At 54.0% G+C, this 24,768-nt stretch overlaps 1 protein-coding gene across 1 annotated transcript; it reads left to right on the top strand.

Annotated features, from left to right (window-relative positions):
- Positions 1–1,520: 1,520 nt before the first annotated feature.
- LOC309685423 (electroneutral sodium bicarbonate exchanger 1-like) lies at positions 1,521–14,515 on the top strand (the record flags this gene model as incomplete). Its single annotated transcript, XM_082501188.1, has 17 exons — positions 1,521–1,527; positions 2,687–2,822; positions 3,014–3,137; positions 4,719–4,858; positions 5,232–5,319; positions 5,757–5,897; positions 6,659–6,826; positions 6,961–7,094; positions 7,979–8,177; positions 9,342–9,485; positions 10,188–10,301; positions 10,655–10,816; positions 11,413–11,664; positions 12,483–12,551; positions 13,824–13,997; positions 14,094–14,228; positions 14,504–14,515. The coding sequence occupies 17 exons, from the start codon at positions 1,521–1,523 to the stop codon at positions 14,513–14,515; spliced, it is 2,199 nt and encodes a 732-aa protein (XP_082357314.1).
- Between the last annotated feature and the right edge of the window lie 10,253 nt (positions 14,516–24,768).

Below are 24,768 nucleotides of genomic sequence, written 5' to 3'. Positions count from 1 at the left end.
ATTGGGGGGTTATTTCGGTGGCAATTTTACTTAAATTGCGATTTAATTCAAATTGGTGTTTTACTTAAGTAACGATTTTACTAAAATTGCCATTTAAAGCGATTTGATTAAGCCCCTTTTGTCCTGTGCCTTTTCTGAGGATGGGGTTTGGGTTTTTGAGTTTTTTTTCCGGTAAATCTGGAGGGGAGCAGACACATTGCTAAGAAGGGACGGAGGGTGGCAGAGGTCGGCGTGGGAGAGAGGACAGGAAAGCCACAGGCGTGTCATAATCTGTCTGCCGGGTGACGCGGGCGAGTGCCCGGAGCTGGTGGGGAGGTCGCAGCAAGTCGGCTTTGAAATTAGTACTCGGGGGCCAGAAAAAACTCATTCCCAGATGGGAACGTTTGTTCCTTTTGCTCGTTAAATTGGCTGGTGAGCGGGAGGTGTGACCTTCCCAAGTGTCGCTGCTGCGCGGCGGCAGGTGATGCCATTCAGTCGAAGCAGGGATTTGGGGGATAAAAAGCAGATCTCTGGTGTTTTGCTCTTCTCTAAAGAGAAGGGTTTCCTGGAGGCCCTTTCAAAGCTGCAGTTGCGACTCGAGTGTGAGACGTGGTTGGGTTTTTATTTCTTTGAGCGTGGTGATCCCGGTGATGCCCTTCCCCAGCCCAGGGACAAGGGGAGAAGAGAACTCCTGTAGTTCTCCTTCAGCTTTTAAGGCACAGATGCTCTTTGTGCAGCGCTGGCAGTGGTATTTCAGCCAAGGAGGGCATTAGCTGTTAGCCTTTGGCTTTTCTTTTGAGGAGAAAAACGCAGTTTTGTGTGGAAAGCAGGCTTGCAGCAAGAGAAGCCCGAGCCTGGTTGGGCTGAAGTCGAAGCTTCACCCTTGCAGGTTCTTGAGGGCCTTTGGAGGTTGATGGTGGCCATGTCCTGTAGCCAAGTGCCATCTAGTGAGTCCTGCAGGTGTCACGTTTGGAGAATGAAACTGGCTGTGCTCAAAAGTGTGGGGTTGGGTTCCCCCACCCCACCCCCAGTTTGGAAATCCCTATTTTAGTTTTTTGAAAGGAACCACAAGAACGAAGCAGGAGGTTTGGTTTTGGTTTGAAACACTCAACTGTCTCCCCTTTTAGTAAATCCTTCCAGACTCACGGTGTATACAATACAGGTGACGTTACAGGTGGTTTTATTTGGGTATGGGAATAAAAACCTCCTCCAAATCCGTGTTTTTAGGGCTGTGCCTGGAGGAGGAGACACACAGAGGTGTGATGCTCGTGGGCTCGCGTGGCCGCAGGGATGGGTGATGGCTGGGAGGACATAAGGGAGCTCTCCTCACCTGGTCCCAACTTGTATCTTCTTCTCCTCGCTAAACAGAGACATGACGAGGAGGCGGTGATTGACCAGGGAAGAACGAGCGCCGCTGTCACTATTCACTATGAGAAGGAGGAGCTGGAAGGTGAGTCGGGAGAGGTGCCACCAGCCCCACGCGTTTTCCCGTCGCGCAAAGTCCCTGCCGCGTCCTGTGCTCAGCGTATGCATCACCTGCCATGAAACGTGGCATGCTTCTAAATAAACAAGCACAGTTATTTTTACATTTTTTTTAATGTTGTGGCTTTTAGACAGAGGGGAAAAAGCCCCCGCAGCATCTGTGGTGTGAGTGTTGGCCATGGAGCTGGGTAGTTCCCAGCTTGTTTTCTCAGAGGCTGCTCTTGGCTTGGAGAGGTCAGGAGAATAATTTGATGGCTGCAGACACAGGGCTGTGATTTTCTTTTTTTTTGTTCCAGACTTCATTATCACGGGACTGATTGGATCTCCTCTTGTCGCCTTGTGCCAACAAAGATTTTAAAAATAATTACCTTCTGTCGCTGCTTAATGAGCAGGTCTGAGTGTTGTCCAGCCAAAGCTGGGATTTGAGACGAGGGTTGATACTTTCAGGGCATTTTTAGGTGACCCGGAGCCATCGCTTGTTGTTGCTCTGTTGTTGCAAAGTTAGAGTAAAACAGGCTTGGAAAAAGGGACGGGTCTCTGACATTCAGGGATGCAGTGAAACTAAAATGAAGAGAAGTTGGTGTTTCCTCCTGGGATGAATACGCTGGTTTAATCGTGGCAGCGGCGTCAACCGTCTCCGCAATATTGAGAGTGATGAGAACGCTGCTTTTTTTGCAGGCCACCGCACCCTGTCCGTGGGCATGCGGATGCCGCTGGTGAGGCAAAGCCACCGGTGCCACCGGCACCACCGACCCCACCGCCAGAAGCATTGGAAGAAGGAACAGGAGAAGGACTGTGCCCCGATGGAGCAGGGCTACCACTGTAAGTCCCGCCGCAGCGTTCACGAGCCTCCTCGGGGCTGCGTGGGTGCCGGGGTCCTCTGCAAGCCGGTCTGTGTGGCTGATTTGTGTGGTTTGCTGTTCTTCTGAGGGAAAGTGGCATTATTTGGGAGGCAGTTGAAGGCATAATGGATTGAGGCTGGTCTTCCTTGGAGGGATCCTGCCATTAAAAATGGAAACGTGGGGAAGGAAAGTGGCCCGTCCTTATGCAGAGGTGCAATAGATGCTTCTCCTTCTCCATGGCTCTGTGCAAGCCCGGCCAGACCCGGGGGAGAGGGGCTAGCCCAATATTTAGGGCTGAACTGGTGCCAATCGATGGCCACTTTGCGTGTGAGCGTGACGGGCTGAATGCAGGTGTGGTAACGGGATTTATCTTCTGCCCCCAGACACCCCATCCCAGCGGGTGCAGTTCATCCTCAGCACCGAGGAGAACGAGCAGCACGTTCCCCACCACTTGTTCACTGAGCTGGATGAGATCTTCCTGAAGGCGGGTGAAGATGCCGAGTGGAAGGAAACAGCAAGGTAAATCCCTGCTGCCAGCTGCGGTGGCGGCCGTGGGCTCTGCCTTCCGCTCTCCGGGACGCGAAGCTTTTGCAGCTGCAGGTGCCGATGCGCGGAGCCTTCTCCTCTTGCCGCCCCGTAGCTGCACCAAAGGGGTTGCAGAGCTGAGGCTGTTTTCTTGCAACGGGGCTGATCGTGCCCAATGTCTGCAGGTGGCTGAAGTTTGAGGAGGACGTGGAAGATGGCGGCGAGCGCTGGAGCAAGCCCTACGTGGCCACGCTGTCCTTGCACAGCCTCTTCGAGCTGCGGAGCTGCATCATGAACGGGATGGTGCTGCTGGATGTTTGTGCCAACAGCATCGAAGAGATCGCAGGTACTGAGCACGCTGCGACCCGCCGGGAACGGCCGAGCTCAATTTGCCGCGGTGCCCTTCACTCCCGTATCAAACCCTGCCCCAATGGCACGTCCTTTTCCAGAACCTCCGCTGTGTTTTTAAATCGTGGGTTGCTTTTTGGATGTAGACTGGGTGTACAACAGTCACATCAGCTTTTTCTCCCAGTATGGGAGCCTTTTGAAAGCAATTTGTGGGGTCAGAGAGGCGATTAGAGAATATTCTCCGGCCAGAAAGGAGTGTCAGGGCTTGGCAGGCTGCTCTCAGGAACACGGAGTCTGCGTAAGAGCTGAACCTCCTTAAATAAGCTACTTACTACAAGCTGTTTCCTCCTGTTCTTTGTTTTGTTTTTTTCCTATTGCCTTAACATCCAGGATTTAAGAGCTTTAAAGGCAGAGTTTATCTGGCAGGTGACCAAGCAGCATATTTCTGTGGGGAAGATAATTGAAGTTAATTGAAAAAGCAGCTTTGGAGAAATTATCTTTGACTGGCAGGTCTCCATTCAGCCCTTGCAAGAGCTGGAGAAGTCGGAGCCGTTCTTAGCACGTTTCTCCCCGGGCTTGCCAAATTGCAGTCGATGGGCAAAGGAAACTCTGGGAAAGTCTGTGCTAGAGATTGCTTATAATTTGTTGAAATGTGTCGAGTCTAGAGAGTCTGTCTAGAAACGCCAGATCGGGCAAAAAAATGTCATTATCTAGGATGGGGAATAATTATCTGAGCGGAGTGATGAATAAGCACTTTGATGATGGCTTTTAGCAAAAGAGAATTCTTCCTTTTGCTGCAAAGGCTGAACTGCGTTAAAACGTCTTGCTAAGCAAGGCTGAGCCCGCGTTAGGGTATCCTGCGTGGCGCAGCCTTCGCCGGGGGCTTGAGGGGTCGGGGCTTGGGGACTTTCTGCTCTGACGGCTTCGTTTCCTGTTGCCATCTCCAGATATGATCCTGGGCCAGCAAGAGCAGTCCGCGGGGTTTGATGAGTGCACGCGGGAGAAAGTTCGAGAAGTGCTTTTGAAGAAACATCACCATCAGAACGAGAAGAAAAGAAACAACCTTCTCCCCATCGTCTGCTCGTTTCCTGACATGAGCAAGAAGCAGTTAGACGTGCATCCCCTCGACAAGCCAGGTGAGGGTTCCTGCAGGGTTTGGTACCCGATGAGGGTTTCTGCCAGGCTTTGGCACCAGGTGAAGGTTTCTGCAGGGCTTTGGCCCCATTAGACTTCTCCTGGCAAAGGAGAAGTGTCCCGATTGCTCCTTGCTTTTCTTTCTGAGTGTCTTTCTTTCTCCTTCCAACCCAAACACTCACTCCTCACCCATCTCCCACCACTGCAGAAGCTAAAAATGGGGTGAACCGTGACACCAATGCAATGGACCTAAGCAAGGTGAGTCACTCATAGCTTTCTTACACCTTTAGGGCCAGATTTGCTCTTGCAAACTTGGCTGCAGAGTGTTCTGCAGAGTGCTGTGGGCTTTGCTTTTGGGGTAATGGCCTGAAAATCCTTTGTCATGCCCAGGCTGAGCTGCGCTTCATGAAGAAAATTCCCACCGGGGCTGAAGCGTGCAACGTGCTTGTAGGAGAGCTGGATTTCCTTCGCCAGCCCATCGTGGCATTTGTCCGCCTGAGCCCGGCTGTCCTCCTCTCGGGCATGACGGAAGTTCCCATCCCAATGAGGTCTGAATGAGAAGCGCAAAGTTTTTATTTAAAAAAAACCCACCACAACAAAACACCAAATTCATGCATCAGTTGGGCGTCCCAGGGGAACACGGCCAGTGGGAGCAAGCAGGTTTCTCCCACCCACATCTCCGTGCTTTCATTCCTCCCTTCCCTGCTGGAGCTTTTAAACCCATTGGCCAATTTTAATGAAAGTTTGCCCAAAACTCAAATTTGCGTTTGGTTTTGATGCGTTTCAAATTCATCACCGGAGTCGGTGAGCCTACACGTCCCCCCTGGAGCCACGCTCTGGGGTGGGAGCTCCCAGGGATTTCCTTGGGCGCCCTTTGAGTGAGGCCATGTTCTTCTCTCTCATTTTGGTTTTCTTGCCTAGGTTCCTGTTTGTTTTGCTTGGACCAGGAGGAAAAGCCCATCAGTACCACGAGATCGGCAGGTCCATGGCTACTATCATGACGGATGAGGTGTGACGAGATAAGAGATATCTCCGGGTCATTTTTTTGGGGCTTTCTTCACCTCTTCCTGTCTCTGTAGTAGTGAGGAAGAGGGTTTGTTGTCCCTGTTAGCTGCCTGCAGGAGGCTAAAATCCCACCTGGGCTGCAGCCCGCGCCTCATCCTTCTCCCCAGGGTCCCCAGCACGCTGTCCCCAGTGGTGGCATTGCCAGGGCCAGTGAAACTTCTCCTCTTGAAGCAGAAGGCTGTGGTGTGCCATGGGGGACGGGAGCCTGGTGGAGATGGTTACAAATACTGTGATGCACAGATTTTTCCTTTGGGGGAATATTTCCTGCCACTTCCAACAGGCGATTTGGGGGAAATGACCTTGCATTTAGCCAAGAGCTTATTGCACTGGTTAGGACATCCGAGATGGGTCATCCTCTCACGAGGTTGTCTCCTACGGCAGGTTTTCCACGACGTTGCCTATAAAGCCAAGAACCAGGCTGACCTGGTGGCTGGCATCGATGAGTTTCTGGATCAGGTCATGGTTTTGCCACCAGGAGAGTGGGATCCCTCCATCCGAATTGAGCCCCCGAAAAACGTCCCTTCGCAGGTGGGTGCTGCGGCAGAAGGAGGCACAATGGGGACGGGCAGGAGGGCAGCACGGCTGGGGGTGCTGCTCAGGGGCCCAAATTCACAGGTCACGTACCCAGCCCAAAAAGCAAAACAAGCCAGTGGCTGCAAAGACATATCTTTATCTTATTTCCATTTTAACAGGAAAAAAGGAAGGTGCCAGAAGCTCTTGATGACAGCGCTTCTCACAGCAAGCCGGAGAAACACAGCGGTCCTGAACTGGAGCGGACAGGAAGGTGTGAACTGAAATAGTTTGGTGGGGTGTTTTTCTGTTTGCCCCTAAAATCTGAGTGCGCACCTCCCTTCTAGCAGAGTTTTGGGGTTAACTGGGTCAGTGAAGGGGCTCCAGGTTCCCAGCTTGGTCCCCTGGGCTGGGTGGGTGGGAGATTTGGGCAGCTGGGCTCAGCTGCAGTGTGGTTGCACAGAGGTTTTCTTGCTTTGGGGTGGAAGCAGATGTGTAAGTACCTCCAGGTAGAGCTCTGCTGCTTCTCAAAGTGAGGGACTGTTGCAATAAGAGGGGGTGGGCTCTCAGGTTTGGTCTCCTTTTGTTTTTGTTGGAGGGGTTTTTTGTATGCCTCAGTTTCTACTGGGGCTAAAATGGGAGAAGGAGACTTCTTTTTAGCAACAGAAGTTACTCTGTGCTTGTGATTGTCCTTCCTCAGCCAAGAAAATTTAACGCTGTCTTCCACGAAAATGTTGTTTTTTTTTTTTTTTTTTCCTTCCTCCAGGCTCTTTGGAGGTTTGATCCGGGATGTGAAGCGAAAAGCCCCCTGGTTCTGGAGTGACTTTCGGGATGGTCTGAGCCTGCAGTGTCTGGCGTCCTTCCTCTTCCTCTACTGTGCCTGCATGTCCCCCATCATCACCTTCGGGGGACTGCTGGGGGAGGCGACCAACGGCCACATAGTGAGCACCTCTCTCTGTTGGGTGGCACGGGGGAGGACAAAACTCATGCAAAAGTCCTTGCTGCAGTGAATTTGCACTTGTTTTTTTCCCCCTAATGATTTAATTACTCACTGCTGCCTCTCTTCCCCGGACAGAGTGCCATGGAGTCGCTGCTGGGCGCATCCATGACCGGCGTGGTGTATTCCCTCTTTGCTGGCCAACCTCTCACCATCCTCGGCAGCACCGGCCCCGTCCTCATGTTCGAGAAGATCCTCTACAAATTCTGCAAGTAAGGCTGGCTGCTGCGGCCAGGTGCTGCGAGCGCCTTTGGAAGAAGGCAGGGATGGAGAAAAGATGTTTTTCTTAGTGGTAGTTGGTGGATTGAAGTTGTCTTCTGTGTCACAGACATCATGCGCTGCTGCTTTAGTATGTGACGGTGCAGGAGCCCTCGGTCTCTGAAGGATGGATGGGTGGTTCGGGGTTTTTAGGGTTAAAGTGAAAGAGCAGGAGGAGGAGAAACCACAAGGATGTGGATGCCCGAGCTGGGCTGCACAGGGAAGATGAGACAAATGACTCTGGTTTGGGAATGAGGGAAGATTTGCTTTCCTCTCAGTACAAACTCGGGCACACTTTTGCATGAATTTTGCTGGAAGTGGAAATATATTTTACCCACATATCCAAAGAGTTTTCTGGTCCAATGTTTTGATGATTTTTGAGAAAGCAGGAGCTTTTCAGGCGAAATGGATATTTTCCATGACAGTCTTTTTGTTGTGGCAACTGTGATGGGAGATTAACCCCCTTATTGCAATTAAATTTATTATGAAGCCCCAACTTGCTGGCAGCAGGTAACTGGGTGCAAACCCAGCCGGTTTCGCTGTTAGGGCATCGGGGTGATGTGGGAGAACACCACCTTCCACAACAGGGACCTGACCTCAATTAGCCTCCGAGGCATTAACACAAGGTCATTGTTAAATAAGGATTAATTAGCCTCTCCTCCTGTGGGCCCACACCCTGCGCCGCAGCCCTGAGGCTGTCTGTCGTAGGACTGGAAACTGCATTTACCATCCGCAGCCTTGACACGCTCCTGAATTGCTGCCGACTTTCCCCGAAGGAAGGCACGGCTCGGAGCCTCTTGCTGCCCTCTCCACCCTGCGTTTTCTTTTGCTTTCCCAGGGACTATGCGCTCTCTTATCTCTCTCTCCGGGCATGCATCGGGCTGTGGACCGCCTTCTTCTGCATAGTGCTGGTGGCCACTGATGCTAGCTCTTTGGTGTGCTACATCACCCGCTTCACCGAAGAAGCCTTCGCCTCCCTCATCTGCATCATCTTCATCTACGAGGCTCTGGAGAAGCTGAGTCACCTGCGAGAGACCTACCCTGTGCACACGCACAGCAAGCTGGACTTCCTCACCATCTCCTAGTGGGTTTCTTCCTCCTAAAGTGCCGCTGCCCCTTGGCAGGAGCTCAGGGCTGCACCTCCATCGCCTTCCCCTCACCCCTGTCTTGGCTTCTCTCCTCCCAGCTGTAAGTGTGAGGCACCGACCCATCCCAGCAACGAAACCCTGCAGTTCTGGGAGAGCAACAAGATCAATGTGTCTGGCATCACCTGGGAGAACCTCACGGTGACTGTAAGTGCCCCGAGTCACTGCTTCCTCGTGCCGCGGCCGCGGGGTCCAGGGGCACTGGCCTGGTGCAAAGCTCAGAGCCCTTCAGGTGATGGTGGGCTTCAACTTGTGCCAGTGCTGCTCTGAAAAGTCATTACTTCAGTGTGTTTAACCTCCTTGGGCCTGGGAAGGAGAGTCCACCTCTCCACCTCATCCCCGACATGGTGGGCAATAACTGTTATCCTCAGGACAGCGGTTCTGTCTGGGAGCAAGGTTCAGTGGGTGCTTTGGTTATTGGAGAAGTTGGAGGACTTAAGTTCATGCTTGAAGGCTGTAATTAGCTTCCTTAATTGGTTCCTAGTAACTCCAGGCCTTGCTTTCTTACTCAGCGCTGTCTGAAGGTACGTGCATAAACTTGCATGTCTGAGCAGCCCCTTGGGCCATTGTTGCTGCAAGCAGAGCTCAGGCACAGGGTGGGACGCTCTTATGGACATCTTCACCCCCCTTGGCCGTGTCCTGTGAGCCTGCCCCTGGGAAGGGACAATTTGTCTCTTCTCCTTTCCTGTCACTGTTGTCTTAGCCCTCCTTCCCCATTCCCTCTTTCACTCTCCCCAAGAGTTCCCAGTGTTTCCTTCCCCTCTGGTGTCTTCTTCAGCCACGGTTACCTGCTGTTCAAGCAGAGGATGTGCCATAGGTCTGTGGTACAGTGTCCCATCACATCTCCTCTCTCCGCTGTCTGTGTAGTTCCATGTGTCACTTATTCAGCTGCTGTTGATCGTTAAATATAAATCTCCGCTAGCTGCAGCAGTCCCGAGGTCACAGATCTTGGAGCAAGATCCTCCAAACCCCCTAGTTATCTGAGGTTTCCTTGACGCATGTGCACTACCTTTGTGTCCTGATGCTCTGTTTCCCCAGGAATGTCGGTATTTGCATGGAGAGTTTCGTGGACCTGCCTGTGGACACGATGGCCCCTACACGCCCGATGTCCTCTTCTGGTGCTGCATCCTCTTCTTCTCCACCTTTGTCCTGTCGGGCTTATTGAAGAAGTTTAAAACCAGCCGCTACTTCCCGACCAGAGTAGGTATAAGACGGTGGCCAGCAGCAGTCTCCACACTCATTTCCCAAAATGGCTTTCCCGGAGCACTAAGCAGTGTTTGCCACCGCTTGGTCAAACTGGGAAATATTGGACCTTGAAGGCCAAACTTGGATGTCCCTCACTCATTTCCAGGAGTGCAAAACGATCGTAGCGTTTCCCACCTGCCTCGTGACCTGCCCCGGAGTGGTTTTTTCCCCAGGCAGTGGGAAATCGGTCTTCCAAAGTTGGTTGTTTGTTGTATTTTCATTTGTGGTTTTTTTCACCTTGTGTGCCCAAGGGGAAAGTTGATTCAAATGAGGAACTGCCATAGAAAAAGACACAAAAGACACTGTTTCTTCCTTTTGAGGAGCAAATGATGCCTCAGTGCCTTATTCCCATTGTAGCTGTGAGTGCAGCTGTAGTGGCAGACGTCTGTTTCGTTATTTTTTAATATTTATTGGCTTTTTTTTAAAGTTTGAATTTAAACCACCCTTTTCCACCTAATTAAACTTTTTTTATTGCCTGACACCAGATCTTGCAGGTACAAACACAGCAACACTATCCAAACGAGGGATTTGGCTGCATCTTCTCAGAGTGGTGGGAATTTGTTAACCAGCCTTAATGCTGTTGATGTCTTTAACTTTTCCATCTCATGGTATGGCCCCGTTTGTGCTGTCCCTTTCAGCTCTGCTTTCTTGCCCCAGGTACGGTCCACAGTAAGTGACTTTGGTGTCTTCCTCACCATCATCATCATGGTCCTCATTGACTTCCTGGTTGGGATCCCATCGCCGAAGCTCCACGTCCCCCACATGTTCAAGGTAATGGGGTGTTTTGGTGTGGAGCCGCTTTCGGCCCTTGGGGATGCCACAGGGTGATGCTGGGACAGGACAGGGCTGAGTCTGGGGATGCTGGTGGTGTTAGCATCTCCTCTTCCACCTCTGAATGCATCGTTTCCTTCTGGAAAGAAGACGCCAGCCCCAAAACTTGATACCTACAGAAGTATCTATAGGTGCTTGCGACGAGGACGCTGGCACTGCTGAACCCCGTAGGAGAGGGTGACATGAAGGCAGGGCCAGGAGATGAGGCGGCACAGTGATGGAGAGGAAAATCAAAGCCAGTGAAGTGGCTGGGCTGGGAGTTGATCCTGATGTGTGTTTTGGCTTTGTTGCAGCCTACCAGAGACGACCGCGGGTGGTTGGTCAACCCCATAGGGCCCAACCCTTGGTGGACGGTGTTGGCCGCGCCCATCCCAGCTCTGCTCTGCACCATCTTGATATTCATGGACCAGCAGATCACGTCTGTCATTGTCAACAGGAAGGAGCACAAGCTGAAGGTAAGGGGCTGCAAGAGCTGACCCCATCCCCACCCCACTCTGGGCTGCAGGTGTGGGGAGAAGCTCCTATGCCAAGTACTTTGTGAAGGCGTTGGTTTGGGACAATGTCAGGCTGTGTGGCAGGATGCTCTGCTGGATTAGTGATGTCACAGGGAGCAAACGAGGGCAGTTCAGATGAGCAATCTTTTGGAGGAACAAATTAATTTTCGAGCACTATAGAAGCGTGTTTTTGTTTCAGAATGCCAGCAGGAGCTGGGGGAACGAACTGTTTTGACGCACTGCCAGGGATAACTCACGGTCACATCTTGCTTACAAGCAGTAGAAATTTCTTTATGAATGAAAATAGTCTGTTTGTTTGTGTGTTTGTTTGAGAAGTAGCTATTGCACAAACCTCCCAAATCCACTTGGTCTGAACTCCTGCCAGATTTTCATGCAAGGTGCTTGCGCAAAGACCGGATCCATCCTTATTTTTGCCAATTCTTCTCTTAAATTTTCAAGAGGGTGACTTGCGCCCAAGTAGGGTTTGAGTCTGAGTCGCGACGTTGTCCTCGCTCTTGTGCTGTGAGATGCTCTGTTCCTTGTTTTGCTGCCCACAGAAAGGATGCGGGTACCACCTGGACCTTTTCATGGTGGCCGTGATGCTCGGGGTGTGCTCCGTGATGGGGCTGCCCTGGTTTGTGGCTGCGACTGTCCTGTCCATCACCCACGTCAATAGCCTCAAAGTGGAGTCTGGCTGCTCAGCTCCAGGAGAACAACCCAAGTTTCTGGGGATACGAGAGCAGAGAGTCACCGGCTTGATGATCTTTGTGCTCATGGGCTGCTCTGTCTTCTTCACTTCGGTGTTAAAGGTAAGAGGAAAATGCAAAACGCCCAACAAGCGTGAGCTTTTTGGAGGTTTGACAAAAACCATCCCCTCCCTCCAGGCCTGAGTAGGTGTGGAGCAGAGGAGGAGGCGATCCCAAACCTTGAGGCTTGGCCCACGGTGGGAACCAGCCTCAGTTACCCTTTCCACCAGTTTGGTGTCCTCGAGGCAAGCGAGCAGAACAACTGCTTTAATTCCCAGGTGTCTCTCAGGCCCACCTGTGTTTATGGGTTACGACGAAGCGGATTCAGACCAGTACACTGCTCTCTTTCAAGCAGGCAGCACCTTATGGGATGCAATTGGCTCCCCCAAATGCCTCCCAACAGCCTTTCCCAGTAGCTAAACACACCAAAATCATCCCTGTGGGCTTCCTTGTGTGCTCCTCCCACAAAGTCACCGCAGCTCTTGGCTAAAAGGAGGCACTTCGCTTTTGCGTGTTGCCACAAAAATGTGTAGAAATGTTCTTCTGCCATCACAGAACGTGGCGTACAGTTTCATGGGTGAAATGACCTATTTTCCTCCAACCTTTCAGGAAAACAGGAGTATTCTAATGAAACGTAACTAAAAATTTATTAGATTATTCTAATGAAACGTAACTAAATGCTCTGCCTAAAGCAGAGCATACACTCACTCACTCGCACGCACAAAACTTCTACGGGTTGAGAGCTGAAACGTCTCTAACCCTGTGGAAACTGGAAAGCTTTAGGCAATTTTAGGCAGTGCCTCTAGAAGAGAGCAGTAATACTGAAAAAGCAATTAAAAAAATAAATTATTGCATTCTTTTTTTTTTTTTTAATTTCCCAGTTTATACCCATGCCTGTGCTTTACGGTGTCTTTCTCTACATGGGCGTGTCGTCGCTCAGAGGGATTCAGGTACGGACTCTTACAGCGTGCAGCTCCCTGCTGTGTCATCTCCAGAGAAGCAGGAAAAAAGCAGTGGTGTGGGAGAAAACCTCCCCAAAAGCAGGCAGTGAAAGTATTTTGTATAAGGAAAAGATTGGTGGGGGCACAGGAGGTACGTAGGGCGGGAGGACCAGGCAAGTTCAGCGCGCTCTGCGTCACGGTTTGGGACAGGGCACTGTTTGGTGTGGTGAAAATGGGGGAATTCAGTGCAAAGCGAAGGCGATTTTCTACTGCCGGTGGGAATCCTCGCTGGGGGATTCAGTGGGCTGAGAAATGCCAAATAACAAACAGAAGAATAGAATATATTAAACATATATTTTTATAGAAGAACAGGGAGGGGGGGTGAGATGGTCTGAGGAGGACCTGGGGGTGCGGACTGATGAGAAGCTCACCGTGAGCCGGCAATGCGCGATCACAGCCCAGAAGGCCGACCGCATCCTGGGCTGCATCAGCAGTGTGGCCGGCAGGGCGAGGGGGGATTGTGCCCTCTGCTGTGCTCTGCTCTGGGGAGACCCCCTGCAGTGCTGCCTCCAGCTCGGGGACCACAGCACAGGAGAGCCATGGACCTGGTGGAGTGGGGCCAGAGGAGGCCCCGGAGCTGCTGGGTGGGCTGGAGCCCCTCTGCTGGGAGGACAGGCTGGGAGAGTTGGGGGTGTTCAGCCCGGAGAAGAGAAGGCTCCGGGGAGCCCTCAGAGCCCCTTCCAGTGCCTAAAGGGGCTCCAGGAGAGCTGGGGAGGGACTCTGGATGAGGGAGGGGAGCGATGGGACGAGGGGGGATGGTTTGACACTGACAGAGGGCAGATTGAGATATCAGGGAGAAATTTTTCCTGTGAGGGTGGTGAGGCACCAGCGCAGGTTGCCCTGAGAATCTGTGGCTGCCCCATCCCTGGAGGTGTTCAAGGCCAGGTTGGTCGGGGCTTGGAGCAACCTGGGCTGGTGGGAGGTGTCCCTGCCCAGGGCAGGGGGTGGGACTGGCTGGTGTTCGAGGTCCCTTCCAACCTAAACCCTTCTGTGATTCTATAATAGAAGGATGTGGAATAATTGCAATTTGGTGGGCAGCTCTCATGGACACACTGGTTTATAGATGGAGCAAAGGGAAAACGGGTGCTGCTCCTGGGAGGAACAAAGTGGGATCCAGGATTTCTCACTGCACGTGAGATCCTGAAAACTCCTTCCACGTCCCAACAGGGCCAGAAACTTTCCACAGCCCCAAGGGGTAACTTTTCTGCTTTTATTTTGCAGTTCTTTGACCGCTTGAAGCTCTTTTGGATGCCGGCAAAACACCAGCCGGATTTCATCTACCTGCGGCACGTTCCCTTGCGGAAGGTGCATTTCTTCACCTTGATCCAGCTCATCTGCCTCGTCCTGCTCTGGGCCATCAAGGTGTCCCGTGCTGCCATCATCTTTCCCATGATGGTAAGAGCCGGTGCCGCTCAGCAGCGGGACGTTTGCAGCGTCGGAGATGTAACATCATCTCAGACCTCACCCCCTCTTCCTTCTTATTTTGTGAAGGTTTTGGCTCTCGTGTTTGTCCGGAAAGTGATGGACTTCTGCTTCTCAAAGCGGGAGCTCAGCTTTTTGGATGACCTTATGCCAGAAAGCAGGAAGAAGTTGGCCGATGCCAAAAATGAAGCCAAAGAAGAAGAGGTGATGCTTGCTGGGTGCTCGGGGGTGGGTGTCTCCCTCAGGCTCTGAGATTGCCTCTTTCTGTCACAGCTTCTCTTGAAATGTTGGGGGAAGATCCGAACTCAATAGAAATAGATCCTGACAGCCTGGATCCCGCATCATAACCTTGTTTTTAAATTAGCAGTGAGCTTAACACTTGAATAGCGGTATAATTTTTAAAGGTGCCATTTATAATCAACATTATAATTATGATGGAAAGATTTGCTCGTAAGGGTGGTTTTAACACCCCCCCCAAGTGTTTGGAGTGAAAGGTCTTTCCCCGGCTGCGCTAACAGAAGGTCAGAAGGAGAGGGCAGCACGTGGGCTTTGCTGGGTCTTTAGTTTATCTCCACTTCGATCATAGACAGAGAACTTTGATTTGTCCCTTTTTATGTCAGGAGTCCCAGGAGATGATGGAAGCTGCTGCTGCAAACTCCGTTCGGCTGCAGCTGGGCAAGACCAGCAGCGCGGATATCCCAAAGCCAAGCAGCGACAGGTAAAGCCCCACCAAGCAGCAGGACCCCCGGCAAGATCAGCCTGAAGGGGGTTGGCAGAATTTTCTCCACGTTTATCTTTGCTGAGCATCCCAGCGCCATGCACTCAGCTTGGCGGGAAGAGCAAATTTATGGGCAGGGCGGGCGGCAGAGCGCTGGCACAGGCTGCCCAGAGAGGTGGGGGAGTCTCCCACTCAGGAGCCATTCCAAACCCGCCTGGAGGTGTCCTGTGCCACTGCTGTAGGTGCCCCTGCTCTGGCGGGGGTGGGACTGGGGGAGCTCCAGAGGGCCCTTCCAGCCCTGACCAGTCTGGGATTCTGTGCAGAGCCTTTGCACAGAGCTGTAGCTCTGCGGCTCTCCGGCTCGCCTTCCAAACCTCCTCCTCCCACCCAACCCGCTGTGCTTATGCGCAGCTTTGGTTCTCCTCCCCCCCGTTCCTCTTGCTGGTGCTGATGCGCTGGGTGGCGTCAGTTCCCACAGTCACAGATTGCTGTCTCAAATATTTATTGCAGGACTGATCCTTTGGAGATTAATATCTCGGATGAGATATCAAAAACAACCGTGTGGAAGGCTCTCACTATGAGCACGGAAACAGTCTGAATCTGGGGAGGAAAGAGGTAAATGATCGCGTGGGAACGTGGCCGTGCTCCTTTGCGAGCGGTGGCACGTGCCTACGGCTTTTTTTTTTTGCCGGCAATGCCGAGCAAGCGGCGAGGGCTGCGGCACACGAACCAGCTCCTCTCTGCCGGCGCGGTCCCACGAGCGGGGCAACAGCCCCACTGATGACGCTCTCCCTCCTTTTCTCTCTCCTCCCTCCCCCCAACTCCAGTTTTCATGTGTAGGAATCTTGACTTTGAAGGAGAGGCGTGAGAACGTGACTCGGGGATGTGCCCACGCAGACATGGGCAGAAACCGCTTTTATTTTGTTTTCCAGTTGGCGGATTCCCCTTTAAGCCACGGCGATGGTTTCAGCTGTCCTTGGTGTGCTTCAGGCATTCCCTCTCTCCAGAGCAGCAAACTGAGGCGCACATGACAGTCAGTGGGAGTTCGGTGGTGTTCCGCCTCTGTGTGTTCTTGTGTTGGTTGTTGCCGTTTTTTAGCAGTAGAGGGACTGCTGCCGCCTCATTGTTCAGTGCTATTTTTTTAATATCTCACTCCTCCTCTTCTGTTTCTCTTTTTTTTTTGTTCCCCCAAAATAAACTCTGAATGTTTCTGTTGTATGTGACGCTTTCTCCACTTTCTTCTTCATCGCGACCAGGTTCTTGGGTCTGGTTTGGGGTCCTGCCTTCAGTTCGCCCTTCTGTCTCTCCCTGCCAGGAGAGGGATGCCCTCCGTGGCGGGGCAGCGCGGAGCGCCCGAGCGGTTGGGCCGAGGCGAAGGAAAAGCATTTGCTCCCTGCGCTCCAGTTTTACATTGGGGTTTTTTTTGAATTTTTGTTTGTTTGTTTGTTTGTTTTATGATAATTATTTTTCTTGCTTCGGCTCTGCCATCAGCCTGGAAGCTGCAAAAGGCAGAAATGGTGCCTTCTCCTCCCCCGGCTGTTAAATTAATATAAGGCAGCGCTTCAGATCAAACCCCTCCAATCCGTCGGGTGGTGGCGGGAGCGGCCAGGCGAGACCTGGGGCTCTGTGTCCCCGGGCTGCCCCTCCGCTGCCCCTCCGCTTTCCTTCCTTTTCCCTCCCTGGCTCTCTCGCTGTGGTGTTTTTTCCTCCTCCCCTCTCCTCGCAAAGCCGCGTCTCTCTCACAGGGTGGGATGAGCCCGGAGGCAAGTGGGAAGGTGCCTTTTCCTCCTCCTTTTTCCTGCCCCTTTGCAGGAAGAAGCTGTTGAGCAGAGATGGTTCTCGTGCTCTCTTCCCATCTCGGGGGGGTCGTTGGGCTGCGGCGTGGGGCTGCGGAGCCCGGGAGGAGAGGACAACCCCGAAAAAAAGGTCCCCTTGCCGCCCTCCACCAGCAGCGGTGGGATGGGTGCAGGGACCCTCCTGCCATCGGCTTATCCCGTCCCCTGCGGGAGCCTTTTTCTGCAGCAAACCGACCCAAAACGACAACGGCACGTTGGTGCTTCTTGCTAAATGGGGAGGGGGGAGAAAAACAAATCATCTATCAGTTTGCTCTGTAAGGATGGAAGCGGCACATCCCCAAACAGGGCCAAAATCAGGCGGCTTTTACGGGACGGGGTTTTGCAAAGCGGCTGGTGCCAGTGCCCCACGGTGACGGTCGGAGGGGGAAGAAACTGGTTGAGCCCTTAAAAAGAGGAAAAGAAAAAGGCTTGGAGGAAGGGAAAGGTGCAGCGCCGGGGTTTCCTTGCTGCTGTTCCTCCGGGATGCCCGTGCATGTCCCCTCCACGCTGCCCTCCCGGCAGGACCGTGCTCGCTGCTCCGGCTCTGCCTCCCCGGAGGGGAAAGGTCCCAGAGCAGGAGAGTCCCTGTCTCTCCCCCCTTCCCAAAAGAAACTTTAATTTAATCGTTACACTGGTGACCCACAGTGGCTGTGGGACTGGGGGCTGTGGTACCAGCCCTATTGCTGCCCTGCCCTTAAAATGGAATTATACACTTCTAATATAGGGCAATTTGGGTTTTTTTTTCCATTTTGTTTTCCTGCCTGTAAAAGGAGGGAGTGGGGCTGAGCTTCACTCCCTCCTGGCCGGGACCGGGGCCAGAGCCTGGGATTGTTTTCGGCACGTGCCGGGCATCACTCCGGCAGAGACAGAAAGGAAGAAAATCACCCTGGAGGGAAAACGCGGACGGTTTTGGGGCAGAGTGGGCTGAGTCCGGCTCTGCATCTCCCCCCTCCCCAGGGGCCACAAAACCTTGGCGGCTGCCTCCAAAAGTCCTTACTTAAAAAGCAAAGCAGATTTCCCCGGCGCGGCCCTCTTCTGCATTCGAAGCTCGGGGGTTTTTGCTGCTTACAGGGTGAGATTTTTTATTTATTTATATATTTATGTATTTATTTTTAATTAAATGAAAGCTGAGGCCTTGGTTAACAACGTGACTCTGAGCCACCTAAAAGGCGGCTGTAACCCCCCGGGCTGACTGTGGGACCCAGTGCTGCGCCTGTCCCCCTCTTCGTGCCCCGTAATCCCACGGCCGGCTCTGTATTTTGGGAGGATTTAATATTTCCCTGTGCAGAGGAGAATTTTACGGGGAGGAGTCGGGAGGAAAAATCTCTCTCAAAGCTGCTGCTGGAGTCGCTTTAGGAATCAAAAGAGATATCCCTGCAGTGACCTGCAATGCTTTAGTTGGCAGCAAAGCCCCTTCCCAGCGAGGCGGGACGGGGGCTGCTGTGTGCTTCGGTGCCTTCAAACAGCTCCTCACACCCCCGGGGGCCCCTCGAAAGAAGTTTCCTAAAATGATACGCATAAAAGAGATCCTTAAGCGGGGTGTGTGTGTATGTAATGTAAAAAGGTAATAAAAAAGGGTGGGTTTTTTTAATTATTTTAATTCCCCCCCCCTCCCCCCAGTGCGCTACATGTAGAAATACACCAATTATTTTTGTTGCGCAGATGCTGAAATATATTTATTTTATTGTAAGAGATGATCTAGTTTGGAAACACTCCGTGTTGTAAATAAAACTGGAGGTGGGGGGTGGGGGAATCCCCCAAGCGAATCTGTGTTAGTTATCACTTTGAATCTTTGTGTGGTTTTGTGTTTGGTTTTAGTTTTTTTGTTTCATTGGGTTTTTTTAATTTATTTTGGGTTCATTCTGTGGAACACAAATGACACAAATCCCTGTCGCCGTCGTGTGGGTCCCGTCGGTGGAGCGTCACTGTGGACTGAGGGGTTCCCCCCGCCGGAGCTGGGACTGTCGTCCCTTTTTCTCTTGTTGCCCATTGAACGTAATGGGAAAAAAAATGGAATAAACCTCTCGTTTGTCTCACTGCGCCGCTGCCGTGTCTTTGGGAGGGCGGGGAGGAGGTGGAGGGGGCTGTGGAGCTTTTTTTGAGGGGGGGGGGGGGGGGCGGAGGGGATGGAGGAGTGGGCAGCACTGATTTTTGGGAGAAAGCCCATTTGCCTGGGGCTGGGGGTGGGGAACCAGCTGACTGGGGAAAGGGCTGAAATTAGCGGGTTTGGGGGGGTTGAAAAATTTAATGACTTAACTATGTTTTGGTTTTTAATTTATTTTTTTTTTAATTTGGGTTATTAAATTTGGGGGTTTAAATTTTGTTGTTTACTTTAATTTGGGTTTTTAAATGTTTTTTTTATATATAATTTTGGTTGTTTCTCTGTGCAAGTAATTGCAATGAGCTCTGTGTTGCAGGAGGGAGGGGACAGCAGTGTCACACGTGTCCCCTCTGCCAGACCGTGGGGTGCTCAGGGAGCTCAGAAAGGGGACTGGGGGGGATGGAGGGGCCGGCGCACAACAGAAATTGAGCATTTCTTCCTCCCTACATTCTTGGGGGTATATTTTTGCCCATTTGCAATAGTTAATTAGCATTACATTAAATCCAAAGAGATTGTAGTTATCTTTCATATAGTATTTTTTTTATTCATTTCTTTCAAACCCCCCTCTGGCACAGGTCTGTGGGGTCAGGCAGGCGCATCCCCAGTGCCCTTTTACCTAAAACTTGAGGAACTGAGTGAAAAAAGAGGGCACCTGAGCCAAGCCAGGGGTCAGAGCCTGGAAATCCCGGGGGACCGGTGGCGTGCGGGATCCCCATGCGATGCTCGGAGGCGTTGGAGACGTCAGAAACCTGCTGCCGGATTTAGGGAAGGTTTTATTATGATTTAGGGAAAGCTGCAGGATCCGCGGTGCTGTGGGAGCAGTTACAGAGAAAACTGAGCCGGAGAAATCGAGGTTTGAAGGGGCGGTCGAGCCGCGGGGGCACTTACCTTCTGCAAAGACAGCCGTTCCCCTAAAAGCAAGATCCTCTTTTCCTCCTTCGAGCTGGTTGTGGCTGAACTCTTCTCCTCACCGGTGCCTTTAAGCTGGTTAGCAGGATGCTAAAAGCTGACGGGTAGGTCACCGCTACTCCTGGTTTTAGTCGGATGGGTCGTTATGAATCATTACAGCGTTTTTTAAGTGGGGCTGTTGCAAAAAATACAGTTGTTGCAGTATTTCCCACCTTACGCCTTCAGCGAGGGGCTGGTTTGGTGGTTGGGGGTGGGGGGGTAGGGGGTGGTGGGGGGTGGTGGTGGTGGTGGTTCTCTTTTCTATTTTTTTCCACTCTTTGGACCAAAGGAGTGACCTGTGGGTTTCCTCCTTTCAGGTGAGATGGCCCTGTGGTGCCACAGCCCATCTCGCAGGGAGGAATGATTTCTCTGCCCACGGGGCCACCCTTTCCAACACCTTTGGTTTGAGTTGAAAAAGTTAAGAAACAAAGAAGAGGGAAAATGTAAAAGAAGCCTTTGGGTACCCAAGCACCGGCTGCTGCTTTTCGCCGAGTGAAACTCGGGTGGGAGCTCATCAGCTGGACAGACACCATCATAGACTCACGGAATGGTTTGGGTTGGAAGGGACCTTGAAGATCATCGAGTTCCACCTCCCGCCATGGGCAGGGACACCTCCCACTAGACCCAAGCCTGGTTTCATCCCCCAAGGTCAGATCTGCAACTGGGGCCGTTCCCCACCAAGTGTCAAGGACCGGCGCAGGAAGTGCAATTCCTGGGGCTCTGGTGGATTAAAGGAGCTGCTTCGGTCCCTCAAGATACCCTAAAAAAAACAGAACAGGGGCAGAATCCACCCAGTGTGAAGGAGTTACAGCAAGTTCTAGGAACTTTAAGCTGTTGGCGTAAACACACCCCTGGCTTTTCCATCATTGCTCGCCCCTTGATGATTTGCTCAGGAAGGGAAAATCCTGGGAATGGACTGACCAACATACCAATGCCTTGGAATTGCTAATAAAAGAGCTGAGGTTATTCCAACAACTTGGTCCTATACATCCAACTGACCCTGTCCATGTAGAATGGGGGTTCAGTGAACGTGGTTCTCACTGCACTTTGGCAGAAGGGACCCACACACCTCCACTCCCCACACCGCCAACCCTCCCCCTCCCCCAACGCTCCAAAAAGCAGCAGTCCTTAGGGCAGACTCCTTAAGCTGACTCCACAGCTACGGCTCCCGGTGGGCTCTGGGGGAGACAAGGGGGCCCCGGGGCTCTCCGTGGGCTTTAAAGGGGTCCCAGGGCTGCCCACGGGCAGAGAGAGGGGTAGGAGAAGAAAAAAGGAGGAGAGGAGAGGAGAGGAGAGGAGAGGAGAGGAGAGGAGAGGAGAGGAGAGGAGAGGAGAGGAGAGGAGAGGAGAGGAGAGGAGAGGAGAGGAGAGGAGAGGAGAGGAGAGGAGGAGAAGAGAAGAGAAGAGAAGAGAGAAGAGTCGAGGGGGGAGGGGAGAATGGTGGGGGGAAGGGTTGAGGGTGTGGGAGTGAGCGTGTGAGGGGGGAGTGAGGGGAATGGGTGTTTGTGAGGGGGGAAGGGGTTTTCGTGAGTGGGAGAGGAGAAGGAGAGGAGGTTTGCAGGGCTGTGAGGTGCCTGTGAGAGAGGAGGCCCCGGAGGGAGGTGAGTGGAAAGGGCTGTGTGTGGAAAGAAAAGCTTTAAGGACAGGCTGGGCTGGGGAAAGGTGGTGGGCCCCGAGGGAGGGCTTGGGGAGCGGGGCTAGAAGCGTGGGTTTGGGGCAAAACTCTGGGAAAGAAACTGCAGGACAGGGCCAATCTGAGTATACAGTTTTAGCGAAGCTTCAAGCAAAGGGTGACCAAAGGTGCCTCTTGTCCTTTTGTGGGCGGGTTTTGTCTAAGTTATTCATGCGAGTGGATTTTTGCCACACGGGATGGGAACGTTCGCTTCCCGGGATAGCTGATGCCCCTGGATAACCACTGCCCGCGAAGCACTGCGAAACCCCGTGTTCAAAAATGAGGATAAAGCCCGTGTTTTGCCTCTCGGAAGGATCTCTAAGCACCGTCTCCACGTTATTTTCAGTACCTTTCTGGTTGTTTTCTTTCCCCCCACCCCTGTGATGTCCGTCGGGGGGTCTGGCGGAGCTCTGCAGGCGGATGTGTGGCTCATTTTGGGGAGGGCTGAGCTGATTTCAGGGAGTCCCGGCTCATTTTGCGGAGGATTGGGCTGGTTTAGGGGGGTCCCGGCGCATTTTGGGGGAGGGCTGCGCTGGTTTCGGCCTCGCAGTGCCCGGGGCGGAAAGAAGCGGTGGTGCGGGGCTGAGGGGCCCTCGTCATCCTCGGCGCGGCCCCGCCCCTCTCGTCCGCCGTTGCCGCGGCGACGCTGGGGGGCGTGGCCCGGATCTGCCCCTCGGCGCATGCGCGGTTGGGCGGACGCGAAGGAGAACGTTTCCGTTGTGCGGCGGTGGTCGGGAGCTGCGGCATTCGGTACCGGGAGAGATGGGGGGACCGGGGCCGAGGGGGGCGGGAGCGGGAGCGGGAGCGGGAGCGGGAGCGGGAGCGGGGTGGGACGGGGCGGCGGCGGCGGCAGCGGCAGGAGTGGTACGGAGGTCTCCGGGGCCAGTTCGGGGGGTTTGTGGGGTGGCGGGACCGGGCTGGGGGGCTCGGGGGGCGGCCTGGGCCTTTTTGGGAGGGACAGAGCCGAGTGGGGGGTCCCCGGGGAGAACAGGGCCGATTCAGGCCCCTCCCGTCCCCCGCTGCCGCCCCCTCACCCACCGCTCGCTCCCCGCAGGTGGCGGCAGCCCCGGCCGCAGCGCAGGGTGCCCGGGGCCGGCCTGGCCGGGCGCTTGGCTCCGCTCTGGGCTCCGCTCTCAGCCCCCCCCGGCAGGTCAGCCCGGCCGTGCCCCCTTCGCCCGCCTCCAGCCCACGGCCGAGTCCCCCAGGTACCCCCGAGATGGGGTGGGGGGTGTCAGCGCTGGGCCCCTGCTGGCAGCTCCTGGCTGAGGACCAGCCCATTTCCCCACTGCCCCACCAGCAGCCATGGGAGAGCGGGGTTGTCCTGAGTGTGTGAGCACCACTGGCTCTGTTGCTGCACTGGGCCAGGGCTCCAGGAAGTGGTAGAGGGAGCTGTGGGAAGAGGAGCTGCTCCTCAACAGGCTGCTGCAGTCCTCCGAGTTGTCCAGCGAGCACAGGCTGCAGGGGCTCTTGCGGTGGCCCTCGGGGGGCCCAGGAGCCCGGGGGGTGCCTGGACCAGAAGGAGCTGTCCCCACTGATAGGACCTATAGGCGGCAGAGGAGGGCAGGGGGACCTGTGGGCTTGGGGTGGGCAGGGGGTAGAGAGAGGCATCACTGCTCAGATGGTATATGGTTGGCAGGGAGCCCAGTGGGTCCTGTGGGGCCCGGTGCTTCCTCCTCGCTGCCTCCTCGGTTGCCCTGCAGAGGAGGAGAGAGAAGAGACCCGCTGCACCCCGTCTCCTCCGTCGGGGCCCGCGGGCAGCACCCCCTCCTCAGCAGGCGGGCAGGGCTGCCCAGCGCAGGCAGGGCAGGGCACAGGCTGAGGGTCTGGGGCAGGATCTGGGGGTCTCCCACACCCTGCTTCTCCTGTGTCGACTTGAGCTCCCATCCTTCATCTGCTAGCCGAGAAGCTGCTGAGGGAGGGGACGGAGTGAGCGGCCGGCAGCCCCCGGCACAGCCCCGGCTCAGGGCTGCCGTGGGGTGTGGGCTGTTTGCATGGTGCTCGGTGCCAGGGCCACTCACTGCTCTGCTCCTCTGGGCGGGCTCTCGCGTCCGTCGTCCCTTGCTTTGGCTTCTTCCAGTCCCTCTGCAGGACCCCGGGAGCTGGGTGAGACGGGAACAGCTCCCAGCCCCACGCCGCAGCCCCCCACACAACCCCACGCTGCGGCACAGTGCGGTGCAGCAGTCGCCTACCTGGAGCCGCTTGGTCCGTAGCACAGAAGAGACCGCGCTGAGCCCCATCAAAAGCATCACGAGCGGAGCCAGGTGAGCTGCGGGGGGGACGTTGGAGTCCCTCCTGGCACCAGCTGCGGTGCAGCCGCGCAACCCTGGGGTGCCCCCCATGGGAAATGTTAAAGAAATAAAATGTTGGTCTCTATCCCTGGTGCTGTGGTTCATCCTCCCATCCCGCGGCTGGGGCTGTGCCCCCCTCAGTGCCCGACCCAGTGGGACAGGCTGGCACTGCTGGCACCCACCAACCTGGGGGGGTGGTGGTGTCGGGGGAGCTGGGTGGGCTGGAGAAAGGGAGGAAGCATCTCTTGCAACCAGCTCGGCCCTCTCCAGACACAAAACCCTCCCCAGAGGCACCAGAGGGGACCCCCAGATCCTTGAAGGGCTGCCCCAGACTCCCTCTGGCCTGCAAGAGTCCCCCCCAGGACCTCTTACGGACACCCCAGTGGCGTCCCAAATCTGGGTTCTTTACCTGCTGGGCAAGCCAGTAACACACTGTGTGGGAGCAGCCAGCCAAGCCGGTTTCAGAGCACCAGAGGTGAGAGGCAGGGAGCTGCCATCCCACTCAGCTCCATCCCCGCGGTGCCTTGGCTGTGCAGAGAGAACTTGGGGGGAGCTGCAAAACAGCTCAGCCCGGGCTTATCTCAAGATGGCACAGAACAACCAAAACCAAATGGCCCTTAACAATCAAAATGCCCCGAGTCCCATCCCACCACTCTTCCCGTGATGTTGAGCGCTGGACATCACAAATTGGCAACAGAGACTTCTCTATGGCACCACCAGAGGGAAATATCCCAGACAGTGTAATCCACTTGGGCATAATCCTGCACCCTCACCGAGTCAGGAAATATAAACCGCAGGGTCTGGGGAGACAAATGGGGAATCCTCCAAGGATACAGCTGGCCCCTCGGAGATCCGTCCCCCCCATCCAGGACGCTGTACAGGGTAACTTCCCCGGGATGGAGCGACCTCACCTGAGAGAGAGAGGGTAAGTGACTAAGAAACATCCGTACGGTATAGGGCATGCGATTGAGTTTGTGACTGGTGCACTCTTTTAAGGCATTAATATCTAGCGCCCTTGTGGTTTGTGTTGCTACTTGTCGGGGGCATTTGTAGCTCGCAATAGTGGATCCCGCTAATTGCTTCTAAACCGCAATAGTGTAATCGCCATCGCTCACACAGAACTTGCAATAGTGATGTATTGGACCCGTGAGCGAAGTCCAAAGAAATTGTTAATTTGAACCT

Source organism: Vanellus vanellus, assembly GCF_965231255.1.
Source record: "Vanellus vanellus genome assembly, contig: HAP1_SCAFFOLD_100, whole genome shotgun sequence".
In the NCBI taxonomy this organism is placed as follows: domain Eukaryota; kingdom Metazoa; phylum Chordata; class Aves; order Charadriiformes; family Charadriidae; genus Vanellus; species Vanellus vanellus.
The sequence above is the reverse complement of the archived record's forward strand: the minus strand, read 5'-3'. Positions and strand labels throughout refer to the sequence as shown.